General features: G+C 43.0%; 1 protein-coding gene across 5 annotated transcripts in view; it reads left to right on the forward strand.

Annotated features, from left to right (window-relative positions):
* The first annotated feature begins 2,649 nt into the window (after positions 1–2,649).
* The window catches only part of ZFP90 (ZFP90 zinc finger protein), a 63,888-nt gene continuing 40,879 nt past the window's right edge, over positions 2,650–25,658 (forward strand). Inside the window, exons 1-5 of one of the 5 annotated variants that reach the window (XM_059904939.1) lie at positions 2,650–2,769; positions 3,039–3,105; positions 15,758–15,884; positions 16,223–16,318; positions 19,746–23,770. In XM_059904939.1, coding sequence (XP_059760922.1) covers positions 3,073–3,105; positions 15,758–15,884; positions 16,223–16,318; positions 19,746–21,430 — 1,941 coding nt within the window. In that variant the 5' untranslated portion in view covers positions 2,650–2,769; positions 3,039–3,072 and the 3' untranslated portion in view covers positions 21,431–23,770. Of the gene's footprint in view, positions 2,770–3,038; positions 3,106–15,757; positions 15,885–16,222; positions 16,319–19,745; positions 23,771–25,658 lie in introns of those variants that run through there. The other 4 variants (XM_059904942.1, XM_059904941.1, XM_059904940.1 and 1 more) reach the window with 4 other exon arrangements.

Consider the following 25,658-nt stretch of genomic DNA (forward strand, 5'->3'; position numbering starts at 1 on the left):
CGCCACCAGGGAAGCCCAGATTTCATTGCTTTTTATGGCTAATATTCTATTGTATATATACCACATTTTTATCCATTCATCTGTTGATGGCACTTAGGTTGCTTCCATATCTTGGCTATTGTAGATAATGCTGCAATGAACATAGGGGTACATATATCTTTTCTAATTAGTGTTTTTTGTTTTCCTTGGATAAATACCCAGGAGTGAAATTGCTGGATCATGGTAGTTCTATTTTTAATTTTTTGAAAAATCTCCAACTGTTTTTCATAGTGGCTGCAGCACTTTACATTCCCACCAACAGTGCGTGAGGGTTCCTTTTTCTCAGTGTCCTCACTAACAGTTGTCATTTGTCTTTTTTATAATAGCCATTCTCACAGCTGTGAGGTGATATCTCATTGTGGTTTTGATGTTCATTTCCTTGATCATTAGTGATGTTGAGCATCACTCATTTTCATTTCAACAGACAGCACTTTCATGTGTCTCTTGGCCATCTGTATGTCTTCTTTGGAAAAATGTCTATTCAGATCCTCTGCCCATTTTAAAAATTTGGTTGTTTGGTTTTTTGATGTTGAATTGTACGAGTTCTCTGTATATTTTGGATACTAACCTCTTATTGGATATATCATTTACAAGTATCTTCTCCCATTCAGTAGGTGGTCTTTTTATTTTATTGATATTTCCTTCGCTGGGCAAAAGCTTTTTAGTTTGATGTAGCCCCATTTATTTATTTGTGCTTTACTTTCCCTTGCCTGGGGAGACATATCCAAAAAATATATGTTACTAGGACTTAGGTCAAAGAGAGTACTGCCTATGTTTTCCTCTAGAAGTTTTACGATTTCAGGTTTTACATTTAAGCCTTTAATCCATTTTGAATTTATTTTTGTGCTTGGTGTGAGAGATTATCCGGTTTGACTCTTTTGCATGTAGCTGTCCAGTTTTCCCAACACTATTTATCAAACAGGCTGTCTTTTCCCCATTTTATATTCTTGTTTCCTTTGTCATAGATTAATTGCCCATATAAGTGCGGGTTCATTTCTGGGCTCTCTATTCTGTACCATTGATGTATGTGTCTGTTTTTGTGCCAATACTGTTTTGATGACTGTAGCTTGAAATCAGGGGGAGTGTGATACCTCCAGCTCTGCTCTTCTTTCTCAAGATTGTTTTGGCTATTTGGGGTCTTTTGTATTTCCATACAAATTTTAGAATTATTTTTTCTAGTTCTGTGAAAAACGCCATTTTGTCTCTCTTTCGAATGCAGAAGAATTTAATCTCAGCTCTGAGTCCTGGTTACCAGTTCTGGGACAACAGGGAAATTTTCTCTTATCCCCTCATAGTAGTAAATGACCCACTGCTCCTGCTAACCCAGTGGTTCCCATCACATTCAAAGTAAAATCCACACTCCTTATCACAGCCTCTAAAAACCTTTGCTCCATCAAACCCCAGCCTACCTGTCCTACGTCTATGTCACTTACTCTCCCTCCCCGTCACTCTGCTACAGCTACATTAGGCATCAGTTTCTAAAACACATCAAGTTTGTTTCCACCGTGGGGCTTTGGCACCCTCAGTTCCTTCAGCCTGGAATTCTTTTCTCCCTCATGTTCCAGCAGTTGCCTCATTAGGTCTCAGTCTACTGAGTTCCTGCCTCAGAGAGGCCTCCTTAGACCACTCATTCATATTTCTGAATGATGCCTTCTGTTTGTTCCACAGCATTATATTCAGGCGGCAGTGGTGGAAAGCATTATTTTTTTTTTAATGTCCATCATCTTGATAAAGCATGTAACAAAAAGAACATTTACTTGCAATCATTTTCTACCATGTGAATATGTGATACTCTAATGTTAAAAAAATCAAGTGTAAGTCTAGGAAGCTTTTAGACTATTTGTGATATATAAAACATAATTATATAAATCTAATTCTTTGTGTTGAAATTTTCCATCATTTATTTATTTCCCCAAGTACAAAATCCTGAGCAATGGGATACCAAGTAATGAAATAACATGGCAGTGGCACAGTTTGCTTTTGAATACTGTTCGGGAGGCTACGGATTCACCTGAAGGTTTTTTGTTTTTTTCTTTCTGTAGTATCAACTATTTCATCAAGTATCTTAGCCGTAATATTCTATATATGTGGTCTGGGGAGTCAGTGTCCAAACCTTTGTGAAGACGATATAGAAGAGGCAACGTTGCCCCACTCCCTTCACTGTCTTATTCCTACAGCTGAAGTCAGTACGTGAAATTATCTTGTTGATATGTTTACGGGGTTTTTTTGTCGGCCTCGTCCACAGGAGTGCATACTCGCTCCCAGAAAGCAGGATCTTTCCTGCCCGATCTACCGCAGTATCCCGCCCCTAGCAACACGCTCCTGGCACAGAGAAGGCGCTCAGTGACTGTTACTGGAATAAGCGGAAGCAGGAGTACTCAAGCCCCACCCTCCGACCCATTGGGCCCCGATAGCGGTCCCCACCCAGGCGGCTCGGAAAGCGAAGCGTCCGACCAGGCAGCCTCCATGGGACCCATGCGCGGTGGCCACTGGGAAGTGTAGTCGCGCGCCCGCCGCAGCCCGGCGGTTGCGGGAGAAAGGCTCCGCATGCGCAGGCGCACTTCCGGCTCTACCCCGCCGCTGCGGCCATTGTCCGGCCCCGGTAGGCCGCCCCTCGGACTTTAGAGTTGCAGAGGACTGAACCTGCACTGGGGGCTGGAGGAGCCGGCCCGAGCCCTGGGTGGGCCTGAGGTCTCGAAATCCGGAGTCCCCAGGAGGCGGTGATTCCGAGTGCGCGGGTTGGGGCGGCACCTCCCACGGGCTTTGCGCGCGTGCGTTCGGCCGCGCCCACCATCCTGCGGATGGGACTGGGCGTGGCCGGAGGAGGGTGTCCAGGAGGCGGCGAGCGTTTAGTTTGGGGGAGGCAGGCCCAGGCAGGGCCCGCGCACCTCCCCACCTCTCTCCCCTGGAGAAGTGGCTGCGGGGCGGAGGCGGGCCGGGCCTGGCAGGGTGCGGTGCGGTTGGCAGTTGGCTGAGTGGGCCCTCTCCTCTCTCCCCAGACCCTGTATAGGAGCCGGGCCCGGCGACGCAGGAATGGCCCCGAGGCCTCCGACGGCCAGGCCCCAGGTGAGCAGCCCGTTCCTAGCCCGGGGCGTATTTGGAGTAGTCATTGTTCTCCGCTTGAGCGACTCCCCTTTCTGGCTTGCTTGCCCCCTCGGAGCCTCCTAGCCTTGCAAAACCAAGGTGTCCAGAGCTGGGGGGAAAGGGCTTCCCCAAAGGAGGGCTGCACTGTGGGGAGGAGGGGGACCAGGGCGGGGTGGTCTTGTGGGAGGAGTTAAGAGTGGATGTATTAGAAGTGTCAGTGTTGAGAATCCTGAGGGCCAAGCCAATTCCTTGAACTCTGTCCATTAGGAATCTAGAGGGTCGGGTGACAGAATAGAAAATGTAGAGGGGAAAGTGACTGTGAGTGAAGGAGATAGGAGCCCTAGCTTCTGACCCAGGGGCCATAGAGAGACCTTAAGGGACCAAAGAAGCCTGGTCTGGACTTGTCTAGGAAGAGGCTGGAGGTGGGCTCTTCCCGGGCAAGGAGGAAGGGAGGACGTGTCCCGTAGCTTTACATGTTTTCTTCTGCTTTAACAGAGGTATAATAATGCACATCCCCAGATGTCCCGCCTTCAACTTAATTAACATAACGCCGATTTGTGAATCCATTTATTCTTGTGAGACAGGAGGCATTTTCTAGAAGCATCACAACTCTGAGCTTACCTATTGATTTACAGACTCTTATCAGTGAAAATATAACAAAGTTCAGATGGTATTTTAATCCACACTCTCTTTACAATTAAGGAAAAATCACAGATTCTAGTTGCTAGGGTGTGAGACAAATCGGGTGAAAATACCAGTGTTCTTTAAAAGCAGTTCACAGTAAATTAAACACAGCATATAACGTCTTTATATTTTTTTACTTCTTGTTACATGTTTTTGTTTTACAGGGGTGAGCTTTAAGGAGTAAGACAAGTAACAGTACTAGAACAAAACAGTTATTTTGTTTGAGGAGAGCCAGAGCAAATCACTGTCATCAGCACCTTTCCGTATAAAGTGTTTCCTCAGTAGGTTGTGAGAATTCAGATGACTTAACTCACTTAACACCTCATGGGGGTGTTGATCATTTCCATATGGTGGGGGTGGGAGTTGCCTTTTGATGGTGAAAATGAATCTGTATTCTGAGCAGTAAACTTTAGGGACCTCTTTTTTTTTTTTTTTAATAAATTTATTTATTTATTATTTATTTTTGGCTGTGTTGGGTCTTCGTTTCTGTGCAAGGGCTTTCTCTAGTTGCAGCAAGCGGGGGCCACTCTTCATCGCGGTGCGCGGGCCTTTCACTATCGTGGCCTCTCTTGTTGCGGAGCACAGGCTCCAGACGCGCAGGCTCAGTAATTGTGGCTCACGGGCCTAGTTGCTCCGCGGCATGTGGGATCTTCCCAGACCAGGGCTCGAACCCGTGTCCCCTACATTAGCAGGCAGATTCTCAACCACTGCGCCACCAGGGAAGCCCTAGGGGACCTCTTTAAACTTCACTTTTAAAGCTGTGTTCCCTAAAGCACTCAGTTATATTCTCATGGAATGGCCTGACAGTGTTCACTTGGGTTACCTAACTCAGGCTCTAGATGATGACTGGGGACGGAGGACAGGACAGAACAGAACACTGGCCCTACAAATGGGGCTTTTCAGGCAGAAATTTCCCTTTGTCAATGGTTCCCCTTCTCTGAGCCTGGCCCTCAGAGGAATGCAAAAGATGAGTAGTTGAGTCATGTGACTACTTATCCAGGAAGTTAATTTAGTGGGGGAGGACAGCCCCATGCAGAAGTATAGCACCAGAAAGGTGGTGTCAGGTGTTGCTGCAGAGATCCAGGGACTGCTGTGAGTGCAGAAGGGAGAGGAAATTCTGCCTGTGGGAAGAGTCAGTGGAGATTTCACCTTTGAATAGGGGCAGGGTCTAAGTAGGTGAAAATGAAGGGGGTGGGGGTAGAGCTGATTGACTGTGGGGCAGGGGTTGGGAGGCAAGAAGATGAGGGGCCTATATCCGAAACCATTGTCCTGTGTGACAGTGGGTGTGGGCTGCAGGCACTGCATAGACGAGAATACAAGGGCGTTTGGACTTTTTTCTCTTTGGCCTTGGTAATCCATTCATTCATTCATACATTCATTCAGCAGATAGTCATTGAACCCCTATGATGTGTTAAGACACTTTTCTAGGTGGTTGGTATACATTAGTGGACAAAATTTATAATGGTCCTTGCTCTCATGGAGCTTACATCTTTTTTTTTTTTTTTTTTTAATTTAATTTATTTATTTTTGGCTGTGTTGAGTCTTCATTGCTGCGCACAGGCTTTTTCTAGTTGTGGCGAGCGGGGGTTACTCTTCGTTGTGGTGTGCACGTTTCTCATTGCGGTGGCTTATCTTGTTGCTGAGCAGGGGCTCTAGGCTCGCGGGCTCAGTAGTTGTGGCTCGTGGGCTCTAGAGCGCAGGCTCAGTAGTTGTGGTGCACGGGCTTAGGTGCTCCGCAGTATGTGGGATCTTCCCGGACCAGGGCTCGAACCCATGCCCCCTGCATTGGCAGGTGGATTCTTAACCACTGCACCACCAGGGAAGTCCGGGGCTTTCATCTTAGAAGGAGGCAAAAAATTAAGTAAGGAAATTGTATGATATCCTAGAAGGCATCAGTACCCTAGAAAAAAGATAAAAGGTAGAGAAGGATGAGGGGAATTGAGTAGGGAACTGGGGGCTTGTGGTAGGAGTGCTATTTATTTATTTATTTATTCATTCATTCATTCATTTATATTGGCTGCATTGGGTCTTCGTGGCTGCATGTGGGTTTTCTGTAGTTGTGGTGAGCGGGGGTTACCCTTTGTTGCGGTGCACGGGCTTCTCATTGCGGTGGCTTCTCTTGTTGCGGAGCATGGGCTCTAGGCACGCGGGCTTTCGTAGTTGTGGCGCGTGGGCTCTACGGTGCGTGGGCTTCAGTAGTTGCAGCACACGGACTCAGTGGTTGTGGCGCACGGGCTTTGTTGCTCTGCAGCATGTGGGATCTTCCTGGACCAGGGATCGAACCCATGTCCCCTGCATTGGCAGGCGGATTCTTAACCACTGGGCCACGAGGGAAGTCCAAGGAGTGCAATTTAAATAGGGTGGTCAGGGTAAGCCTTATCCTTATTGAGATGTTACCATCTGAGCAGACTTGAAGGAAGTGTGGGAGTTAACAACATTCAGTTCTGGGGGAGAGTGTTCTGGGTAGAGGGAACAGTGGGATGTGTGTCTGGTGTGTTCAAGGAGCTGCAAGGAGGCTATTGTAGCTTGAGCCAATGTTTTTGAGCAGGGAACTAACTGTTCTTAGTTTTAAATATGGCTGTGAATGATGTGCAGGAGCAAGTGTTTGAAAGTTGGGACTCCTGTGGTTGAGACCTTCTCCCAGGGCTTAGCTAACAAATAACTAAAGTGGTCCCACAGTGGGAGGGGAATGGGAGCAGAGATGGGCTGGGCGGAATACCCCCAAAATCCTTGGGATCTATGGATTGTTAGTAACTATAGCTGTCTAAACACTATGCATTCTTTTTTCCGTTATATGTGTACTATGTTTTTAGTTAGGATTTTGAAAAGGTGTTTACCATTCTTTTTTTTTTTTTTTACCATTCTTAAAGTTGGAGCCACCAGAAAAGTAAGAAATGGGGAAAGTTTTATAGGAAAAAGCTGCTTATGGAGACCAGGTTTCTTGGTGTTCTATCTTGAAGGGGAGGAAATGCAGAGGGACCAGGCCCTGGTCTCTATTGACTTCAGATCCCAAGAGAGCTCTGTGGTTCAGTCATCAGGATTGAACAGACCCAGCAAAAGCTGGATCAGGTCACAAACTCAGACGAGATGCTCCAGGGAAACCAAGCCACTTGCTGAACCAGGTCAGGATGTTTGTGGCCAGGGATATTCAAGCTCCCTCCATACCGAGGTCCCCTTTCTTAACCTCTTCCTGAGCTGACTGGTGCTGGTCTTTTAAGCTTCAGCTCAGACCCTCCTTCCCCTGGGTAAGGTCAAGTGCCTCTCTTGTGCATTCCTGTAACACCTATGTACACTTGTCATAGTAGTGTCTAATGTCATATGGAGTGGTGTGCTTACCCATCCATCTCGTACTGGGCTTTCTGCTTTTCTAGAGAAGGGCCACCTGACTCCTTTCATCCTTTGCTCCAAAGTACGCACACAGTAAGTGGGTGTCACATGAGCGAACATTAATAACCACTTAACCCCAGGCAGTGATTTTATACTTTCTGCATTTTCTGCTCCTCACATAGCAAAAATGTAATTTTTCCCATTATTTTGGCTGTGTTGGGTCTTTATTGCTGTGCGCGGGCCTTCTCTAGTTGTAGCGAGCGGGGGCCACCCTTTGTTGCTGTGGGTGGCCTTCTCCTTGCAGTGGCTTCTCCTGTTGTGGAGCATGGGCTCCAGGCACATGGGCTTCAGAAGTTGTGGCATGCGGGCTCAGCAGTTGTGGCTCGCGGGCTCTAGAGCGTGGGCTTCAGTAGTTGTGGCACGTGGGCTCAGTAGTTATGGCACGCGGGCTTATTTGCCCCATGGCATGTGGGATCTTAGTTCCCCAAACAGGGATTGAACGCGGGTCCCCTGCATTGGAAGGCAAATTCTTAACCTCTGGACCACCAGGGAAGTCCCCTCAATTACAACATTTTAAATTTCATCTAATTTTTATGAGGATTTTTCTTTTGTTTTTTTAAATCACTTTTATGGCTGTATTATACTGCTTTGTATGATATACTAAAATTTAACCATTTCTCAGAGGACATTTAGGTTGCTTATAAAGTTTCTGCTATTACAAATAATACTGGGATAAAATCACATTGGTTACAATAGATAATTAAAAAAAAATTTTTTTTTACGAGAGAGAGATCTTTGGCAGGTTTTGGTGGCTTGCTCATCCTTAACTTGTAGAAACATTCAGATTGCTTTTCATCTTTTTCTGTCTTTTGAAAGAATTTACCTATAAAACATTTAGATCCAGGATTTTTATAAAGAGGATGACTTGGGAACAGTTTTCTCTGTTTCTTCCTCAATTATTTTCTCTCCTTTTTTGTGTCAACATTGGTGATTTAGGATTTAAAAATTATCCACTTCACTAAGATCTTTCACATTTCTTAACACACTGCTGGGTATTTTACTGGTTTATCCCCTTATTTTTATTTTTATTTTATTTTTTTATTATTTTTAAAAATTAATTTATTATTTATTTATTTATTTTTGGCTGTGTTGGATCTTCGTTGCTGTGCATGGGCTTTCTCTAGTTGTGGCGAGCGGGGGTTACTCTTCGTTGTGTTGCGTGGGCTTCTCATTGTGGTGGCTTTTCTTGTTGTGGAGCACAGTCTCTAGGTGCACAGGCTTCAGTAGTTGTGGCGCACGAGCTTAGTTGCTCTGTGGCATGTGGGATCTTCCCGGACCAGGGATCGAACCCATGTCCCCTGCATTGGCAGGCGGATTCTTAACCACTGTGCCACCAGGGAAGTCCCTTCCCTTATTTTTTTTTTTTTAATTAATTAATTAATTTATTTATGGCTGCGTTGGGTCTTTGTTGCTGCGCACGGGCTTTCTCTAGTTGTGGAGAGCGGGGCTACTCTTCGTTGTGGTGTGCGGGCTTCTCATTGCGGTGGCTTCTCTTGTTGCGGAGCACGGGCTCTAGGCGCGCGGGCTCAGTAGTTGTGGCTCGCAGGATCTAGAGCGCAGTCTCAGTAGTTGTGGCGCACGGGCTTAGTTGCTGCGTGGCATGTGGGATCTTCCCGGACCAGGGCTCGAACCCGTGTCCCCTGCGTTGGCAGGCAGATTCTTAACCACTGCGCCACCAGGGAAGCCCCTTCCCCTTATTTTTCAATTGATTTATTTTTTTATTTCTTCTTTTAGTATATTTGTCAGAGGTTTTTTTGTTCAGCCAGTATTTAAGAGAAGCCAGCTTTTAGATTTGGCTGTTAATGCCATCGTTTTGCCATTTGCCTCTGCTATTTATAATCCAAGAATAGATTTCACTAATCTGTAATGTTTTTTTAATCCTCAAAATGACTCCTCGTTTTCCTTTGGTAAGAATTACCCAGACTCTGTTCATTCACTCAGCAGACATTTTTAGAATGCCTGCTCTGTGCCGGCTGGTATTCTTAACCAGGGTCACGCTTCAGAACCAGTCAGGAGAAGGTATCTGCTTCCTGTGGGGTGGCAGTAAGGCTTCAGTGAGAAAATTTAGTGAGGGGGTGCGTGGCCTGCAGTGAATGCTCAATAAATGTTAATTGTTGCTTTTTTATAATGAATCATGTAAGGAGCTTTTAAATGTTGCCTGGTAGGGCCTTTCATGAATGGTCAATTTTTCCAAATTGCCCCTGTGATTCTGGAAAGTTCCAACATGCTTAGTTTTGGAAATACTGAAATGAAAAGGAGTTTGAGAAATTGTTGAGGGAGAAAAACATGAAAATGTAGCTATAGTTCTGAAATTGAGATGTGGACCAAATACTAAAGGTGGCAGGGATCTGGAAAAGCTTCAGAAGGGAAGGGACCATTGAACTGGTTCTAGAAGGATGACTTGGAATTTATCCTGTAGAGCTGAGGGAAGAAAGTACATGATGATCAGAATAGGATGTACAAAGGCAAGGAAACATGGAAGAGAATGATGTAATCAGGGCAGAGAGTCCACTGTCGGAAGCATGGGGTGTGTGGCAGCAGGCAGAATTTAAGAAAAAGATGATTCTGTCACCTAGAGAGAATGGCCTGAGGTGGAGATCTAGAACAACCTAGAACAGTGTCGTCCAAAACAAACATAAGCTACATGGATAATTTTAAATTTTCTAGTAGCCACAATGTAGAAAGAAATGGGAAGTTAATTTTAGTAATGCATACTATCTAACCTCATATAGCCAAAATCTTATCATTTCTACATGAATAAATATTTTAAAATTATTAATGAGATGTTTTATATATTTTTTGGTACTTAATGAGATGTTTTATATATTTTTTGGTACTAAGTCTTTGAAATCCAGTGTTTTACACTTAACTGCATGTCCTAATTTGGACTAGCCACATTACTAGTGCTCAGTATTCACATGTGGCAAGTTGCTACCATATTAGACAGCATAGATCGAGACCATTAGGCCATTGCCCATTGTTGGCAAGGGAGGATTTGAGCTGGGTTTGAAAGATGAAGGGAAGGGACTGAATGTAGGAGACATTTTTGAGGCTGTTGGTAATTCTAGGGCATAAAGGAAAAATGAAGAGTCAAGGGTAAGGTCCAGGTTTCCAGTTGGGATACTGTAGATGATGATGCCATTAGCCTCAGTAGGGCATCTGTGTATGTGTGTGAAGGCTAACAGTAATCATGTTACTTCTCTCTGTTCGCACTTGTTAGGGACGCTGTTAACTCTCAGCTTACCAAACTGTTATTGTCCAGTATCATAGAGCACCGAGTACTTGAGTGAAAATGCCACACTGTATCCCAGTAAATTTAATGTATTCTAATTGGTTAAAGTAACTTGGTCTTAGAGGGGGGTAGTTTTTATATTACTATAATTGTATGTAATATAAAAATTAAATGTTATATTTAATAGTTATATTAAATATAATAAATAAAAATGTTACGTGTAGTATAAATACAGTATTTAAAAATATGTGATATAAATAACTAGATTATTTTTACTCATTAGCTGCCAGGCTCTGGTTTTGAGCTTTGCCAAGTTGCAAAACTACAAAGTTTCCTGAGTTATAGTTTTAGGGGATTTCTCCTGCAGGGATGGTATATGCTAGAGTTGGAGGAGTGTGTCTTTTTTTTTTTTTTTTTTTTTTAATTATTTAATTATTTATTTATTTATGCCTGTGTTGGGTCTTAGTTCCTGTGCGGGGGCTTTCTCCAGTTGTGGCAAGTGGGGGCCACTCTTCATCGCAGTGCGCGGGCCTCTCACTATCGCGACCTCTCTTGTTGCGGAGCACAGGCTTCAGACGCGCAGGCTCAGTAACTGTGGCTCACGGGCCCAGGCGCTCCGCGGCATGTGGGATCCTCCGGGACCAGGGCTCGAACCCGTGTCCTCCGCACTGGCAGGCGGACTCTCAACCACTGCGCCACCAGGGAAGCCCCAGGAGCGTGACTTTTTATAGTTGGACATGTCCTTTCTGGATGTACTCTTTCACCCTTCTGCTCTTAAAGCTCTTATTTCTTCAGTTCAGGGAATCCATGTTATAGATGAGAAAATTGGAGCTCCAGGAGGTCTGTGATTTGCCCAAGGATATTACACACTTAACTTCTTAACTTAGTATGTGCTGTTTCCAGTTCTTTGCTTTGGGCTCCATCATTTGGCCAAGGTCCTCTTTATGTCAGCATGAGGAAGGGGAACATTTAATACTTCTTGATAATTTTTAAAAGGTGTTGATTATGAGGTCAAGTTAAATCTGGAAGAAGGGTAAACAGTGTTTACAAGACATCACTGGATCATTTTATTACAGTCTGAGGTGTGACCTGCATTGGGAATGCCCTAAAGTTGCTTTGATTCAGAGTGGCTAACTGACACCAAGGATCTCAGAGTACATTTTACCTATTTAATCTTGCAGACCACTGACTGTCCGTTATGTACCAAAATGGTTCTGGCCTCTGGAGATTCGAAGGTGCCTGAGACAAGGTCTTGACCCTCTAGAAGCACAGTGAACAATATGTAACAGTCGCCATAAGGTAGTGTCTTATGAGCTGTGCTGAAGAGAGGCCTAGGGAGGGGAGCTGGGGGGCGGGGGTTAGCCTAGAACTGGAGGTAGAAATGGAGCCCCTGAGGAGAGAACTTGACTGAGTCTTGGTGGGAGAGTGAGTGTTAGCAGGCAGAGGAGGGAAGGCCAAACATTTTGAAGCAGCACTTGCAGAAGAGAGAGATCTTTTTTTTTCAAGGAGGTGTAAGTGTTCTGCACACTGACTCATGGTGTACAAGGGGAAGAGAAGCCAGAGCTGAGGCTGCAGAAGTAAGGTGAGGACTAGGTTGGAAGAGCTCAGAAGCTCACACTAAGGAGTCTAGTTTTTAATCTCAAGGAAAATTTATTAAATATTTATGGAGCACCCACTATGTGCCCGGCCTCTTGTAGCCAATGAAGATTCAGCCATAAAGAAAATAGGTAATATTCCTACTCTCCTGGAATTTACATTCTGCTGTGGGATGCAGACTGTAAACAAATAAAATATGACACGTCAGGTGTAAGGACTATGAAAAAGGAAAAGAACAGAGAGTGACAGTGCAAGGTTGGGGGGGGGCACTGTTTTATAAAGCGTGGTCAGGGACGTTGGCTCTGGTGAGGTGACATATGAACAAAAAGCGGAAGGAAGTGAGTGGGGAGCCACATGCATATCTGCAGGAAGAGGCTTCCAAGTCAAGGAACAGGCAGAGCGAAGACCTCAAGGCAGAAGCATGTGTGGTACGTTCCAGGAGTTGTAAGGAGGGCAGGGTGAGTAAAGGTAAGAGAGCAGTAGGTTAGGGATGAGGTTCAAGATGAAGTCAGGGAGATAGTGGGGGGCCAGATTGTGAAGGGCTGTGTAGCTACTATAGAGACATTGGCTTTTACTTGGGATGAATTGGGATGCCATTGGAGGCTTTTAAGCAAAGGAATGACTTGCTCTGAAAGGTTTTAACAAGATGAGTCTAGTAGTTATATGGAAAACAGACTTGGGAGGGGTGGGGCATGAGTGGAAAAGGAGAGGCAAGGTAGGAGATAGTAGCAGTGGTCCAGGTAAGAGGAGATGGTGGCATGGACTAGGGTGAAGGCGGTAAGAATAGGGAAAAGTGGGAAGAAATTAAAGGTTTGTATGCATGATCAAATTTGTTTTAGAGAAGTGACTCTGATAGTACACAGGAAAGAGTTGGTGGGACCGTGAGTAGTAGAACAGAAGTTAGTTGTCCTGCCAGGGCAAGAAATGAGTGGCCTGGACTAGACATTTGTTTACTGGTCAGCACATTCTTTAACATTAGTTCAACCTATTTGGGGAAGCAGAATGAAGTCAGGAGGCCATGTGTTTAATACGGGGAACCAGCGAAGCAAAGGAATCCAGGTTGGCTGCCAACTGTGTGTTTCTAAACCAAAGGGGCTGTAAGTTTAGAGGACAGAGTAGGAGTGGAAAGGTGTTACTTCTCACAGCCTAACTTAAAATGTCTGCCTTGGTCTAAACCTTTTCTCTGCTAGCCATGTGCATCCCAAATCCAGCCTCCCTTCTCTAACTTCTCAGTCCCTGGACTGGATTCCCACTCTTTTTTCTCCCATCCTAATGGTACTTACCTCTTAAGGCCCAGTGCATAGCCTACCTTGAAGCTTCTCTCCTGTACCCAGTTTTCCCTGCCCAGAACGCTGGTAGCACCCACTTTACTATGTATTGTCTCATATCGTGCTCTAATAAACAACACATTTTAAAATAAACTGAAACCTTTTCAAGGACTGCAGTGTTTTTCTTTTGCATTTTTATTCTGCCATGGTGCATATGGTAAAGCCAGGCACCTAGTAAATATCTAGTGTCTTTTTTTTTTTAGCATCTAGTATCATCTTACCTGGCACAGTCAGATCCCTGACCTCTGTCAGAAAAATCTGCCACATTTCAACCCTTCTCTGTTCTTGTGGGGACACAGCCGCAGTGTTGAGCAGAAATGTCATACGGAGGAGCCATTGTTGTGTACGGATGTGGTCGTGCACCTCACTCAGTAGGAGATGGGGCCACCCACTCTCCTTTTCTCTAAAATTCAGATCTCAGCCATCTCAAGGCTCAACGCAGTCAGGAAACAGATATTTAGAGTTGGGTCAGGTACTTGCTAGACGTTGGTATTCTAGAGTTTAAAAAAAAGGAAAAGTAGAGTCCCTGCTCTCACGATGCTCACCATCTAACTAGGAAAACAAGCATTAAGTAGATTATTAGGTCTGTTTGAATTGTGGATGGGCAAAGTGGCTTAAAGCACATGATATGGGGATTGACCCTCCCCTGGGGGATCAGAAAACCTCACTGAAGATGTGCTAACCTACACCCGAAGTATGGAATTAGCAAGGGAAAGACGGATGGGAGCGTGGGGAGAGAATTATATATTCCAGGAAACAGAAGTCCAATTCAGCTATAGCTAAGCACATGGGAGGAGGGCATGGAATAAGGCAGAAACCTTCACGTAACTTTCCCTCACTGCTCCAGCGAACTCATGGCTCTGCTTTCAGTGTCTTTTCATGCTGATTGTCTTTACATACTTTATTATGTACTTCTTGAGGTAGAAATCTAACCGGGACCAAAGGAGATATTTCAAGTTGGGCATAGTGACAGGTGTCCCATGGCTTAACAAGGCCTGGTGAGGCAAGACAGAAATCAACCTGTGAGCATCAGAACTGACTATTCAGAGGCACGAGGGTCCTCAGCCAGTTTCAGTGGGTGGTGAGGAAGAAGTGATTGGAGTGGAGTAAAGCATGAAAAAATCTTTGACCTAGAAATTCCAATTCTAGCTAGCTAGCCTACAGGAATTCTAATATATTTGCACAAAGAGTATGTATTGCAGTAATGTTTGTAATAGCAAAATATTGGAACTAATCCAAATATCTAATAATAAGAACTGGTCCATTTATTCATTCACCAAGTTTTTCTAAGCATCCGCTATGTGCTGGGCATCAGTCTAGGCACTGGGGGGGCATATAGCTGTGAATAAGATAGGTAAAGTCCCTGTTCTCACGGAACTTGCAATTGGGGAGACAGAAAAGCTAACAAATCTCAGATAATGATTAGAAATACAAGCATCCTTTTTCATCTGAATCTGTTTGGTTCCTGAGTTCAGGTGGCAGGAATTTGGACAGTGAGCGATACCTGTTTTAGGAGAAAAATTAAGCATGGTAATACGATGCATAGTAAATTAGAGGAAGGTGCTAAGACACCTTTTCTGAGGCGGTGATGCTGGACCTGAGACATAAACATGGTTTTGGTTGACTGGTTGTCAACCATGTCGCGATCCCAAGGCCCAGGGTGGGAACAAGCTTGATATATTCAGGGCAAGGTCAGCATGACCAGAGCCCAGTGAGTGATGGGGGAGTTTGAATCTTGTTTTTAGTACAGTGGGGTGCTATGGGTTTTAGGCAATGGGTGTGTTATGGTACAGCTGTACTCTGGGGTGCTATGAAGCAATTCAAAGAAATAAGGTGAAATTGTACATAGCACTAAGGAAAGACTTCCAAGATACATAGCTGAATGTGAAAAGCAGGATGTAGAACAATTTATATGATATTTCACAAAACAAGACTGTGTGTGTGTGTGTGTGTGTGTGTGTGTGTGTAACATGGAAAGGGACTGTTAACTGTATACACCAAACTGTTCACAATGGTTATTTGTAGGGAGTTTGTGGGATTGGTGATGGGGGTGAAGGAGGGCTGTCACTTTTTATTCCCTGCTGTATTTGGGTTTTGTACCAAAGGAAGCACATGGGCAGTGAGGAATTGGTGATTGTATAGGAAAGGCTTGGCTTTGAAGGGAACAAGAAGAAAACTAAGTAGGCTTACAGGATTGCGGGACACATTGCCCCTCATGACTTTCCTGCCTGCCATATTAGATTCTCTATAAAATTGTGTAACAACTAGTATATTTAACCCAACATTGCCCCCTCAGGATATCACACATGTGATCACCATTTGTGATAGACCCTACAGTAGGTTCCCAGTTTTGCCATGGGAACATTTGTGGGTTGATCCCTACTTGAGCAGGAATGTGTTCCTACAGGAATCAGTGACATTTAAAGATGTGGCTGTGAACTTCACCCAGGAAGAATGGCACCACATGGATCCCGCTCAGAGGCGCTTGTACAGGGATGTGATGCTGGAGAACTATAGCCACTTGGTTTCTCTTGGTAAGGACCACATCTCATTGTCTATGTATTGGTGGGTCTTTCCTTTCTCAGTTGCTAAGGTTGTGGGACTCATAGTTTGGGTGACTGTGAGCAGAGTGTACAGGGTTAGAGTTTGTTCATCTTGTTGGGACCCAGCTTTATGGGTTTCTGAGCCTGCTCTTTAGGTAACGGTCTTTCTTTTGCAGAACTGGAAATAGGCCATTTGATTGCATGACTCCTCAAGTTGCACCATTTTTTCCCTTCAGAGTTCCTGAGGATCAAGGCCTAGTACTGACTTGTAGAGGGTTCTTTGTCTACTTGCACAAACAACCAAATCTTGTGTATTTACCCATGAGCAGGATATCAAGTTTCCAAGCCAGAGGTGATCTTCAAATTGGAGCAAGGAGAAGAGCCATGGATAGCAGAGGGAGAAATCCAAAGACCTTTCTGTCCAGGTAAATGAGGGAGAATCAAGCATGTAGGACAATGGCACAGCTGAGGGAGAGGGAAGCACCTTCAGATTGCTGCCTTGGGAGTGCCTAGACCTGTAGAAGAGGTTGGACCGTCTCCTGGATGACACCTCTGTATGTCTCCCTTCTCCATTAGGGTGTCTTGCTGCTGGTAGGTCTTGGAAGAAAAGGTACTTCTTTTTCCTTTCTGAAAGTAGCCCTTTGTCCTACACTCAGAATACCATCTCTCCCTATCCTATATCCCTACTTCTGGATTATTTTCTCCTCTGGTGTCCTCAGTCCCCCTTCATTATTTAGAGATCTCTTTTCTTACTCATTCAGACATTAATTGAACTTCCATGTCTCCTCCTTGTTTTTTCTTGCTGCTTTCACTGTCGGATGCCCCAGACTTGTAGGAAATACCCATAACCTTGATTCTCCCTCCCTCCAGACTTCTTTCCCTGACTGCACTCCTGTACCATCTGTCTGGCGAGCAACACCATCCTCCTTCCATCCTGCACTCCTGTCCATTTGATTCATTTCCTCCGTCCACAGTTCCTGGAGTATTATCCTCTCCTGGTTTCCCCACTCATTCAATGCTTCTTGGCTTTGGGTCTTTGGCTTTTCTTGCTTTTCCCTCTTAGTGAATCTACCTTAAGGAGCCTGCCTTCCGGCTTCCTCTCCTTTCTTTCTGTATTACCTCACTATAAAAGGGTGCCTGCCTTCTGGTAGTTGCAGCTCTTTATTGTGTGCTGTAGACTCAGAATCATCCTTACTTGTACCCTGGTCACTTTTATTTTCTTCTCACAGGACCCCTCCACTTGTAAGTCCCACAACGTTCTTATTAAAGGTGTAAAATCTAAATTAATCATCTTGCATCCCCAGTCAGCACATTTTGCTACATTGCCCATTATCCATTTCTCCCCTTGCCCATTAGAAATTACCAGGATTCCACTCCCTCAGGCCCAGACACCATAGTCAGTCTAGTCTTTTTCTTTCAACCCAAGTTATTTTCCTCCTTTGAGAAGTATCTTAGGTTTTCCTCCCTTTTAACTTGGACTGGTGACATCCTAAACCAAGCCCCAGACTTAGATTACTATAATTCCCAGTTGAAATTGCTCACTCAATCTTATCTTTTTGTAATCCATACTGGATTTTTTAAATCATAGTTTTATTGAGATATAATTCACATACCATAAAATTCACCCTTTTAAAGTGTACATTTCAGTGGTTGTTTTGGATATGTACAGAGTTGTGCAGCCATCACCACTATCTAAGCAGCACATGTTCAACACCCCAAGAAGAAATCTTATACCCATTAGCAGTCACTTTCCATTCCCCATACCCCCCAGCTCCTGGCAACCATTAATCTACTTTTTATCTCTATGGATTTGCCTATTCTGGATATTTTCTGTATATGGAATCATAATATGTAGCCCTTTGTGACTGGCTTCTTTCACTTAGCACAATGTTTCAAGGTTCATTCATATTGTAGCGTGTATCAGAACTTCATTTCTTTGTATTGCTGAGTAATATTTTATTGTATGGATATATCACATTTTGTTTATCTGTTCATCACTTCATGGACCATATTGGATTTTAATGCTTTATCTTCCTAAACCAGCCACCTCTGAAAGAACTTTGCTATTACTCCCTGTACCTCATTATAGGAAGCAGAAACTCCCTTGATTTAAAGGTCCCCATCATCCCTTCCAGTATTATCTTTCTATTCCTGCTAAAAAAAGCTCCACCTAGGTTGAACTTTTTCTCGATGTTCTCTGTAAGTAGCATATAGTTTCCCTCATTAGATAATACTTTGTGCCTATCCAAAGCCATCTATTCTTTAAGTTCAAGGTCTGTCTAATCCATAAAACTTAATATTTGCTAATATATTTATTTGTTTCTTCCTTGATCACAAATACCATTTATATCATCTCTACCACACAAATTCAGATTTAATATGTGCCATCTGATGGGGTTTTTTATTAAGTCGTCAAAAGATTGAGTCTTGTTTTTATTCTTAGGTTTTTAAGCTCCTGGAGAGTCTATTTACTATATTTCTAAATATTTTCTATTTGTATTGCAGAGCATATAGAAGGCAGTCAGAAAATTACTTGATTGATTGTTACGGAATCTTGCTGGGAGAGAACTTTCTCATTCATTCATTTCAACAAACATTTCTTGAATGTCCCACTGAGAAGGATTCTAAAAGGAATACAAAGCATTCTCTGTCCTCAGAAATTTAGAATTGAGTCTTGTTCCAGGGTAAGGAATTTGGGAGTTTAGGGCTCCTTAGTTACTGGGGGTTTTTTTCCCCTCCTAATATTTTATTATGCAAATTTTCAAACATTTGAGAAGTTGAAAAAACTATACAGTGAACACCATATACCTACCACCATGGTGCTATAGTTGTTAACATGTTATATTTGCTTTATCACATATCTCTTCGTCCATCTATCTATTAATCTGTCTTACCTTTGATGCATTTCCTAGTGAGTTGCAGACATGAGTACATTTCACCCCTACATGCTTCAAAATGTATATCGTTGACTAGAGTTCAATATTTGTTCATAGATCTTTTTTTTAGAAAATATTATATACAGTGAAATATATACCTCTTGTATATGTACCATCCATTTGATTTTGACAAGTGCATTCTCCCATCCAACCCAAACTTCTGTTGATATGGAACATCTCCATCATTCCAGAAACCTCCCTCCCCTTAGTTTTTAAAAGGTTACCATTCTTAGAACCTAGACATTAATTAATTTTCTGCTATTAGTATTCTGAGGTTAAACAGAGGTTTAGAGATCAGTTTTTTAGGCAGATTAAAATAAATTGTTTTTGGTTAAGAGAGGTGATTAATGTAGAATCAGAACTCAAATAGACTAAAACCACAGCTCTGTGTGTAAGGGCAAGGATGATTTGCCTCCTGAAATATTACTTTTTTTTCTCCATGGGAAGTATAGCCCTTGATCTCCAGTTATGTCAAAGAATCATTTCAGTTAGATCACTGGCTGCAGATTTTCTCTGCAGGGTTTGAAGATCTGAAGCCTCAGAGGTGACTTAAAAGAAATTATGAAATGAGTGTATTAGGAAGACAGATTCCATGGCAGTTTGTAAAATGGACGGGAGGCATGGATAGCAGATAGGATTCTGCAAGACGGACCATGATCCTATTCCGTTTGTATCTGTGCCTAACTCTCTCTTGCTCACCTGTTCCCTACTCCCTAACAAGCCCTCCTACATGGGCTTCCTCATTCTGGACTTATTCTTCACTCTGGATCTGCAGTCTGCATGGTCACCTCTCTCCACTCTTCCTTTCTCCATTTTGGGTCTTCTCCTGAAGCTACAGGACTAATTTCAAAACAGAGTGATGTATAACATATCTCTTTTACTTCCTCATTCCTACTGTAGCAGTTTGTTTTAACAGGAGGGAATAGGGGACTTTTGCACTTTGGATTTCTTTCAGACTGGAAGACCAGGCCTGAAGCCAAATCTTCACATCTGCAGCAGAGCATATCTGAAGTATCCCTTAGCACAGATGATCCCTCATGTGCCACGTTAGAAGACACTTGGGATGTTAATGGCCAGTTAGAGAGGCACAAGGAAAACTGGAAGAGACATTTGGGGCCAGATGCATCCACCCAGAAGAAAATAATCACACCAGAGGAAGCTTGTGAGCAAAATAAATTTGTTGAAAATTCTAGATTGAACACAGACCTGGTTACACAACTGAACATTCCTCCAAGGTCTAATGAATGTGATACACTTGGGAGCAATTTGGGACATAATTCAGACTTACTCAGTCAGAATAATATCCTTGCAAAAAAGAAACCTTATAAATGTAATAAATGTAGAAAAGCCTTTATTCATAGGTCATCACTGACTAAACATGAGAAAACTCATAAAGGAGATGGAACTTTCCCCAACGGTACAGATCAGGGAATTTATCCTGGAAAGAAACACCATGAATGTACTGACTGTGGGAAAACCTTCCTCTGGAAGACACAACTTACTGAGCATCAGAGAATTCACACTGGGGAGAAACCCTTTGAATGTAATGTGTGTGGGAAGGCCTTCAGGCATAGCTCATCCCTCGGTCAGCATGAGAATGCTCATACTGGAGAGAAACCCTATCAGTGTAGTCTCTGTGGGAAAGCCTTCCAGCGCAGCTCCTCCCTTGTTCAACACCAGAGAATTCACACTGGAGAGAAACCATATCGATGTAATTTGTGTGGTAGGTCGTTTAGGCATGGCACATCCCTCACTCAGCATGAGGTCACACATAGTGGAGAGAAACCCTTCCAATGTAAGGAATGTGGGAAGGCCTTTAGTCGATGTTCTTCCCTTGTCCAGCATGAGAGGACTCACACAGGAGAGAAACCTTTTGAATGTAGCATATGTGGGAGGGCTTTTGGTCAGAGCCCATCCCTTTATAAACATATGAGGATTCATAAGAGAGGGAAACCTTACCAAAGCAATAACTACAGCATAGATTTCAAGAGCTCATCTCTTACTCAAGGTGAAAACACTCTCACTGAAGTGAAATCCTATCATTGCAATGATTGTGGGGAAGACTTCAGCCACATTACAGACTTCTCTGACCATCAGAGGATCCACACTGGAGAAAACCCCTATGGTTGTGAGCAGGCCTTCAGTCAACAACCTATTTCTCATCCTGGCGAGAAACCATATCAATGTAATGTATGTGGGAAAGCTTTCAAAAGGAGTACGAGTTTCATAGAGCATCACAGAATTCATACTGGAGAAAAACCCTATGAATGTAATGAATGTGGAGAAGCCTTCAGTCGACGCTCATCACTGACTCAACATGAGAGAACCCACACTGGAGAGAAACCCTATGAATGTATCGACTGTGGTAAAGCCTTCAGTCAGAGTTCATCCCTCATTCAGCATGAGAGAACTCACACTGGAGAAAAACCCTATGAATGTAATGAATGTGGGCGAGCTTTCCGAAAGAAAACTAATCTGCATGATCATCAGAGAATCCATACTGGAGAAAAACCCTATGCTTGTAAGGAATGTGGGAAAAACTTCAGTCGAAGCTCAGCTCTTACTAAACATCAGAGAATTCATACACGAAATAAACTCTAGGAACCTTGAAATTAGGGAATGCGCCAAAAGCTTTAGCTAAAATATTGTTCTTATTCAGTATCAGAGGATTCTTACTGGAGAGAAAGCTTGAGAATGTAATGAATTGTGTGTGTGTATGTGTGCACATTGTGTGTGTAGAAAGCTCTGTGCTAGTAGACAGTGTTTTTTTTAATAAAAGCCACATTCTCTGGGACTTCCCTGGTGGTCCAGTGGTTAAGACTCCACGCTTCCAACTTCAGGGGGCACAGGTTCGATCCCTGGTTGGCGAAGATCCCGCATGCCATGTGGCGCAGCCAAAAAAGAGAAAAAAAAAAAAAAACAGGAAAAAAATAAATAAAAGCCACATTCCCAGATCTGATTACAGACGTGTGTAAAAACAACTACAAACATCTTATATAACCTGTTAGAAATGATATGCCTATATATTGGACTTTGTAAATCTTTTGAATATATGTTTGCAGGAGATCACCAACTTTCAACAGTTTAATTTGTAACTCTCACTGTTTACAGCCTTTTTTAAAAATAAATAAAACCCCCATGGTAGTGACCAAAACTCATTTTTAAATTGCTTGACAGCTGCATTCAACTGCAGCTCTTAAGTTAAATTTACCATGGAAACCAGTTTCACCTCCAGGAATTCACCATTCAAAGAATTAGCTCAACTGGTCCAACCGCTTCATTGTACAGATGAAGAAACTGAAAGCCAAAGATGTGAAGTGGTTGCACAGCATGATACGGTTTATAGCGGCAAAGCTGGGTGGAAAATGCAGGTCTCCTGGATCTTTGGCCCCATGGTCTTGCCACTGAAAAGATATTTTGGAATTCAGGGCTTTAAATTAAGTTTTAAAATAAATCAGATGCACAAATATTTAATGAGCACTCAGGAGTTGAATACTTTGGGAATTCATAAAAGCATAAGAGGCAGCAAGACATATGCAGATTTGTCACACACTTATTTAAAGCAGCTTGATGGAAGCTTACAAACCAAAATGTTAACAGAAATTGTAAATAGTTGAACTACTAATGACTTTTTTCCTTTTCCCAAGTATCATACTTCAGCTAAGGTATGTCAGTTTCATAGAATTATTAAGTCTTCCTACTGTGCTTTTCGTGATCCTCCCATGAAAAAGCACTGCCCTAAGCTTCCTGTATTGATTTGATCAATGGAAAAACAACACAGAACTAAGAGAAAAAAATTTCCCCAAATTAATTTTACTGTAGAGAAGTATAAATCCAATTATCCATTGCCATAAAATTTGCCTTTAAATCAGTTTAGGGAATCAGCATGTAGTGGGTCATTTTGTGTGCCAAAGAAATTTTCACCATTAAAAAATTAACTTTTATGGCTCTGTGATGCTTTTCCATCAGTAAAGTGTGAGGTAAGCTTCAATAGCCCACTCTAATCCTTAATATCCCCTAAAGCCTCCCACGGCCTATTCTAAAGGAATTTACAGAATCTTTGTTCGTTCATTGGCACCAGTAGTGCAGATAAATTTGGAAGCAACTGTAGAAATTGACCCCTTTCATGAAAGAGCCTCTGTTTCCCCCAAGATAAGCAAATTTTCCTGCCCTAATGATGAATCCTCGGGAGGAGTGATATGGGGTGGTGTTGATGGTGAACCTTTCCTACTGGCTTCTTTGCATGCCAGGTGGCAGGATCCATCATTTTTGTCTCATCCTGGACAACATGAGGCAGCTCCCAAACATCATAATTCTCTGCAGGAAAAATGTGCCTGGGGCCTGAAATGTGGGAAGTCCAGCCCAGTGAGTTTGTCATATGTGGAGCAAGATGGGATACTCTATAGCAGATCTGCCCTTCCAAGACTTTAACCATTCAAAAATACCTTGTTTATGATGTTCCACGCTTAGCATACACCACAATGCCAAGACCGTGCCTGTGTTGTCTGATACGTGGTTTGACAATGGGCAGTTCTACTTGGAACCTCCTCTACTGATTGGCTAGGATGCCTATCAGGAACTCATTTTTCTGTTGATTGGGGATCCCCATAGTGGACTGTTTGCAAGAATGGCATGAATTGTAACCAGTTGAGTGCTACGCAGCTGTTGTGGAAGTTTATAAAGACTTAGTTCCAGAAGACCTAAAGGAGACCACTGGTTTGTGTGTGCAGCCTGGCCTAGATCCAACCAGTCTCTGAAACTCAGCATATCATCATTGGCAGGGAGGGTGCCCAGGATGTATGTATGGCTGATTGAGCAGAGGATTCTCTAGTCCCAGCAACCATGCACCATGCACTTAATGAACACCCAGCTTCTAGGCCATATGAAATACATCCTTGTAACATTGTTGTATTATTTCAATAAATAGCCTTCTTAGTTGAATGGGAGTCAGTTTGTCTTTTTCCATTTTCAGAACTTGGCTAAGATTAAAGAGTGGTGCATCAAGGAAGAGGGATTAACTGCTAAACTCATCACAGCCAGGTGAGTTAATAGCATTTATTGATTGCTTACTACTTGAAAGACATTGTGCTAAGTACTTTATAGCCATCATTTCATTTAATCCTTACAGGTCCCCTAATAGGTCTTGTGGTGTCTTGTCTTTGCCCAGCTTTTTCCCCCCTCTTCCTCTTGTAACAATCCCTGCTGTACTGACCACAGGAACACAAGCCAGGACATCCTGGGGCTCAATGATAGTTCCAGGAACAATTGAGCCAATCAGAGTCCTTTGACAGAATTTTTTCAAAATAGACTTAGCAAGGATACTTTAATTTGAGGTTGCTAGGCTGGTAAGGTGAAGGCCTAAAGTTACGTGGAGCCTGATTCCTTACCAGAGCGGAGAGGTCTGTTGTAGCGGGAGAGGATGCAGCCGCCATGAGGGTGTTCTCATTTCTCATTCCTGAGGTCCTTGGAGTGGGCTCAATTTCTGAAGCTCTTCTGGGATTCAGTGGGCTCCCCACTATCAGTCGAATGAGTCCCCCTTTGTTATATTTCTGTTGCTTGCATTAAAGAAACAATGCATGTATTATATCTTTGTTTTATAATGGGGAGAAAAACCCAGAGAGGTCAAGTACTGCCCATGGCAGATTCAGACTTGGAACCCAGCACTGCCTGGCTGCAAAGGCAGAGCTCTTAACCTCTAAATTTCATGTCTCCAGAGCCATGTTATGTTCAAAGAGGTGCATGTAACACAGTGTCATTTGGGGGTAAATGGATGAAGGGATATGGTGATAGGTTAGACGGGAGACCAAGTGGAAGCAAAATGATGAAGGGCCTTGGAATGTTTTTCTTGACTGTTTCAGTAAATTAAATCCCCCAGATTCACCCACACCCTCATACTTTAATATATCAGTTATTTGCATTTGCCTAGACTGTGGATAAAATCTTGTCTCATACTTAAATAAAAAACTTTCTTATAAATATTTTTCATGTTGCTACACAGTCTCATGATCCCATTAACAAACTCCCTACTGTTGCAATAATAGTTTGGGGCATTGGTTTTATAATAATGACATTGAATACTTTCACCTTTTTAAGCACCCCCACTTTTTTTTTCTATAGAATTTTTTCTTAAAATATCCAGAGTGAGATAAATATCCAAAAATGGGATTACTGGGTCAGCATGTATAGGTAAGTATAACCAGGTGTGAGATTCATGCAAGAATAAACTAGTTATAATAATATAGGAGTAATAGCTTCAAAATTGCAAAAGGGAAGCAAGAGAAAACCAGTCTCCTACTCCTGGTGCCTGGGTGTGTGTGGGGAAGGGCCCCAGGACAGGCATTATGTCTGCCAGAGCATCTAGCACTTCTCTGTGCCAGCATGGATGATAAAACAATTCTGCAGTTATTAGGCATATTGATGCTGGTGGTGCTCGGTTCTTTATAGCTACAGTGGGCTTTTATAAATACTGAACTAGTTAATTCCTATCTGTTAAAAATGCAAATGTCACATCAGGGAAGGTTTTAATGACTGCCTGGCTAAATTGGTCTCCTTTTAAATTTTCATGGATTATTGTTAATGTCCTTCACCTTACCACAATTTGTATTTTTGATTATTTGGTTTTCTCCCCACGCCACAGTAGATTGTGAGTACCAGGAAGGCAGAGTCCACATCTGTTTTGCTAACTTTTTTTTTGTTCCCTTGATTATCACAATGCCAGGCACACAATAGGTACTTAATATAGTCTTGTTAGCAGTATAGTGGAGATGTGTTGATAGAGAAAGAAGACTGGCTTTTCAAAATGAAAAGATGCTCAACCTTGAAATCAGAA

Source organism: Balaenoptera ricei, chromosome 19 (genome assembly GCF_028023285.1).
Source record: "Balaenoptera ricei isolate mBalRic1 chromosome 19, mBalRic1.hap2, whole genome shotgun sequence".
In the NCBI taxonomy this organism is placed as follows: Eukaryota; Metazoa; Chordata; class Mammalia; order Artiodactyla; family Balaenopteridae; genus Balaenoptera; species Balaenoptera ricei.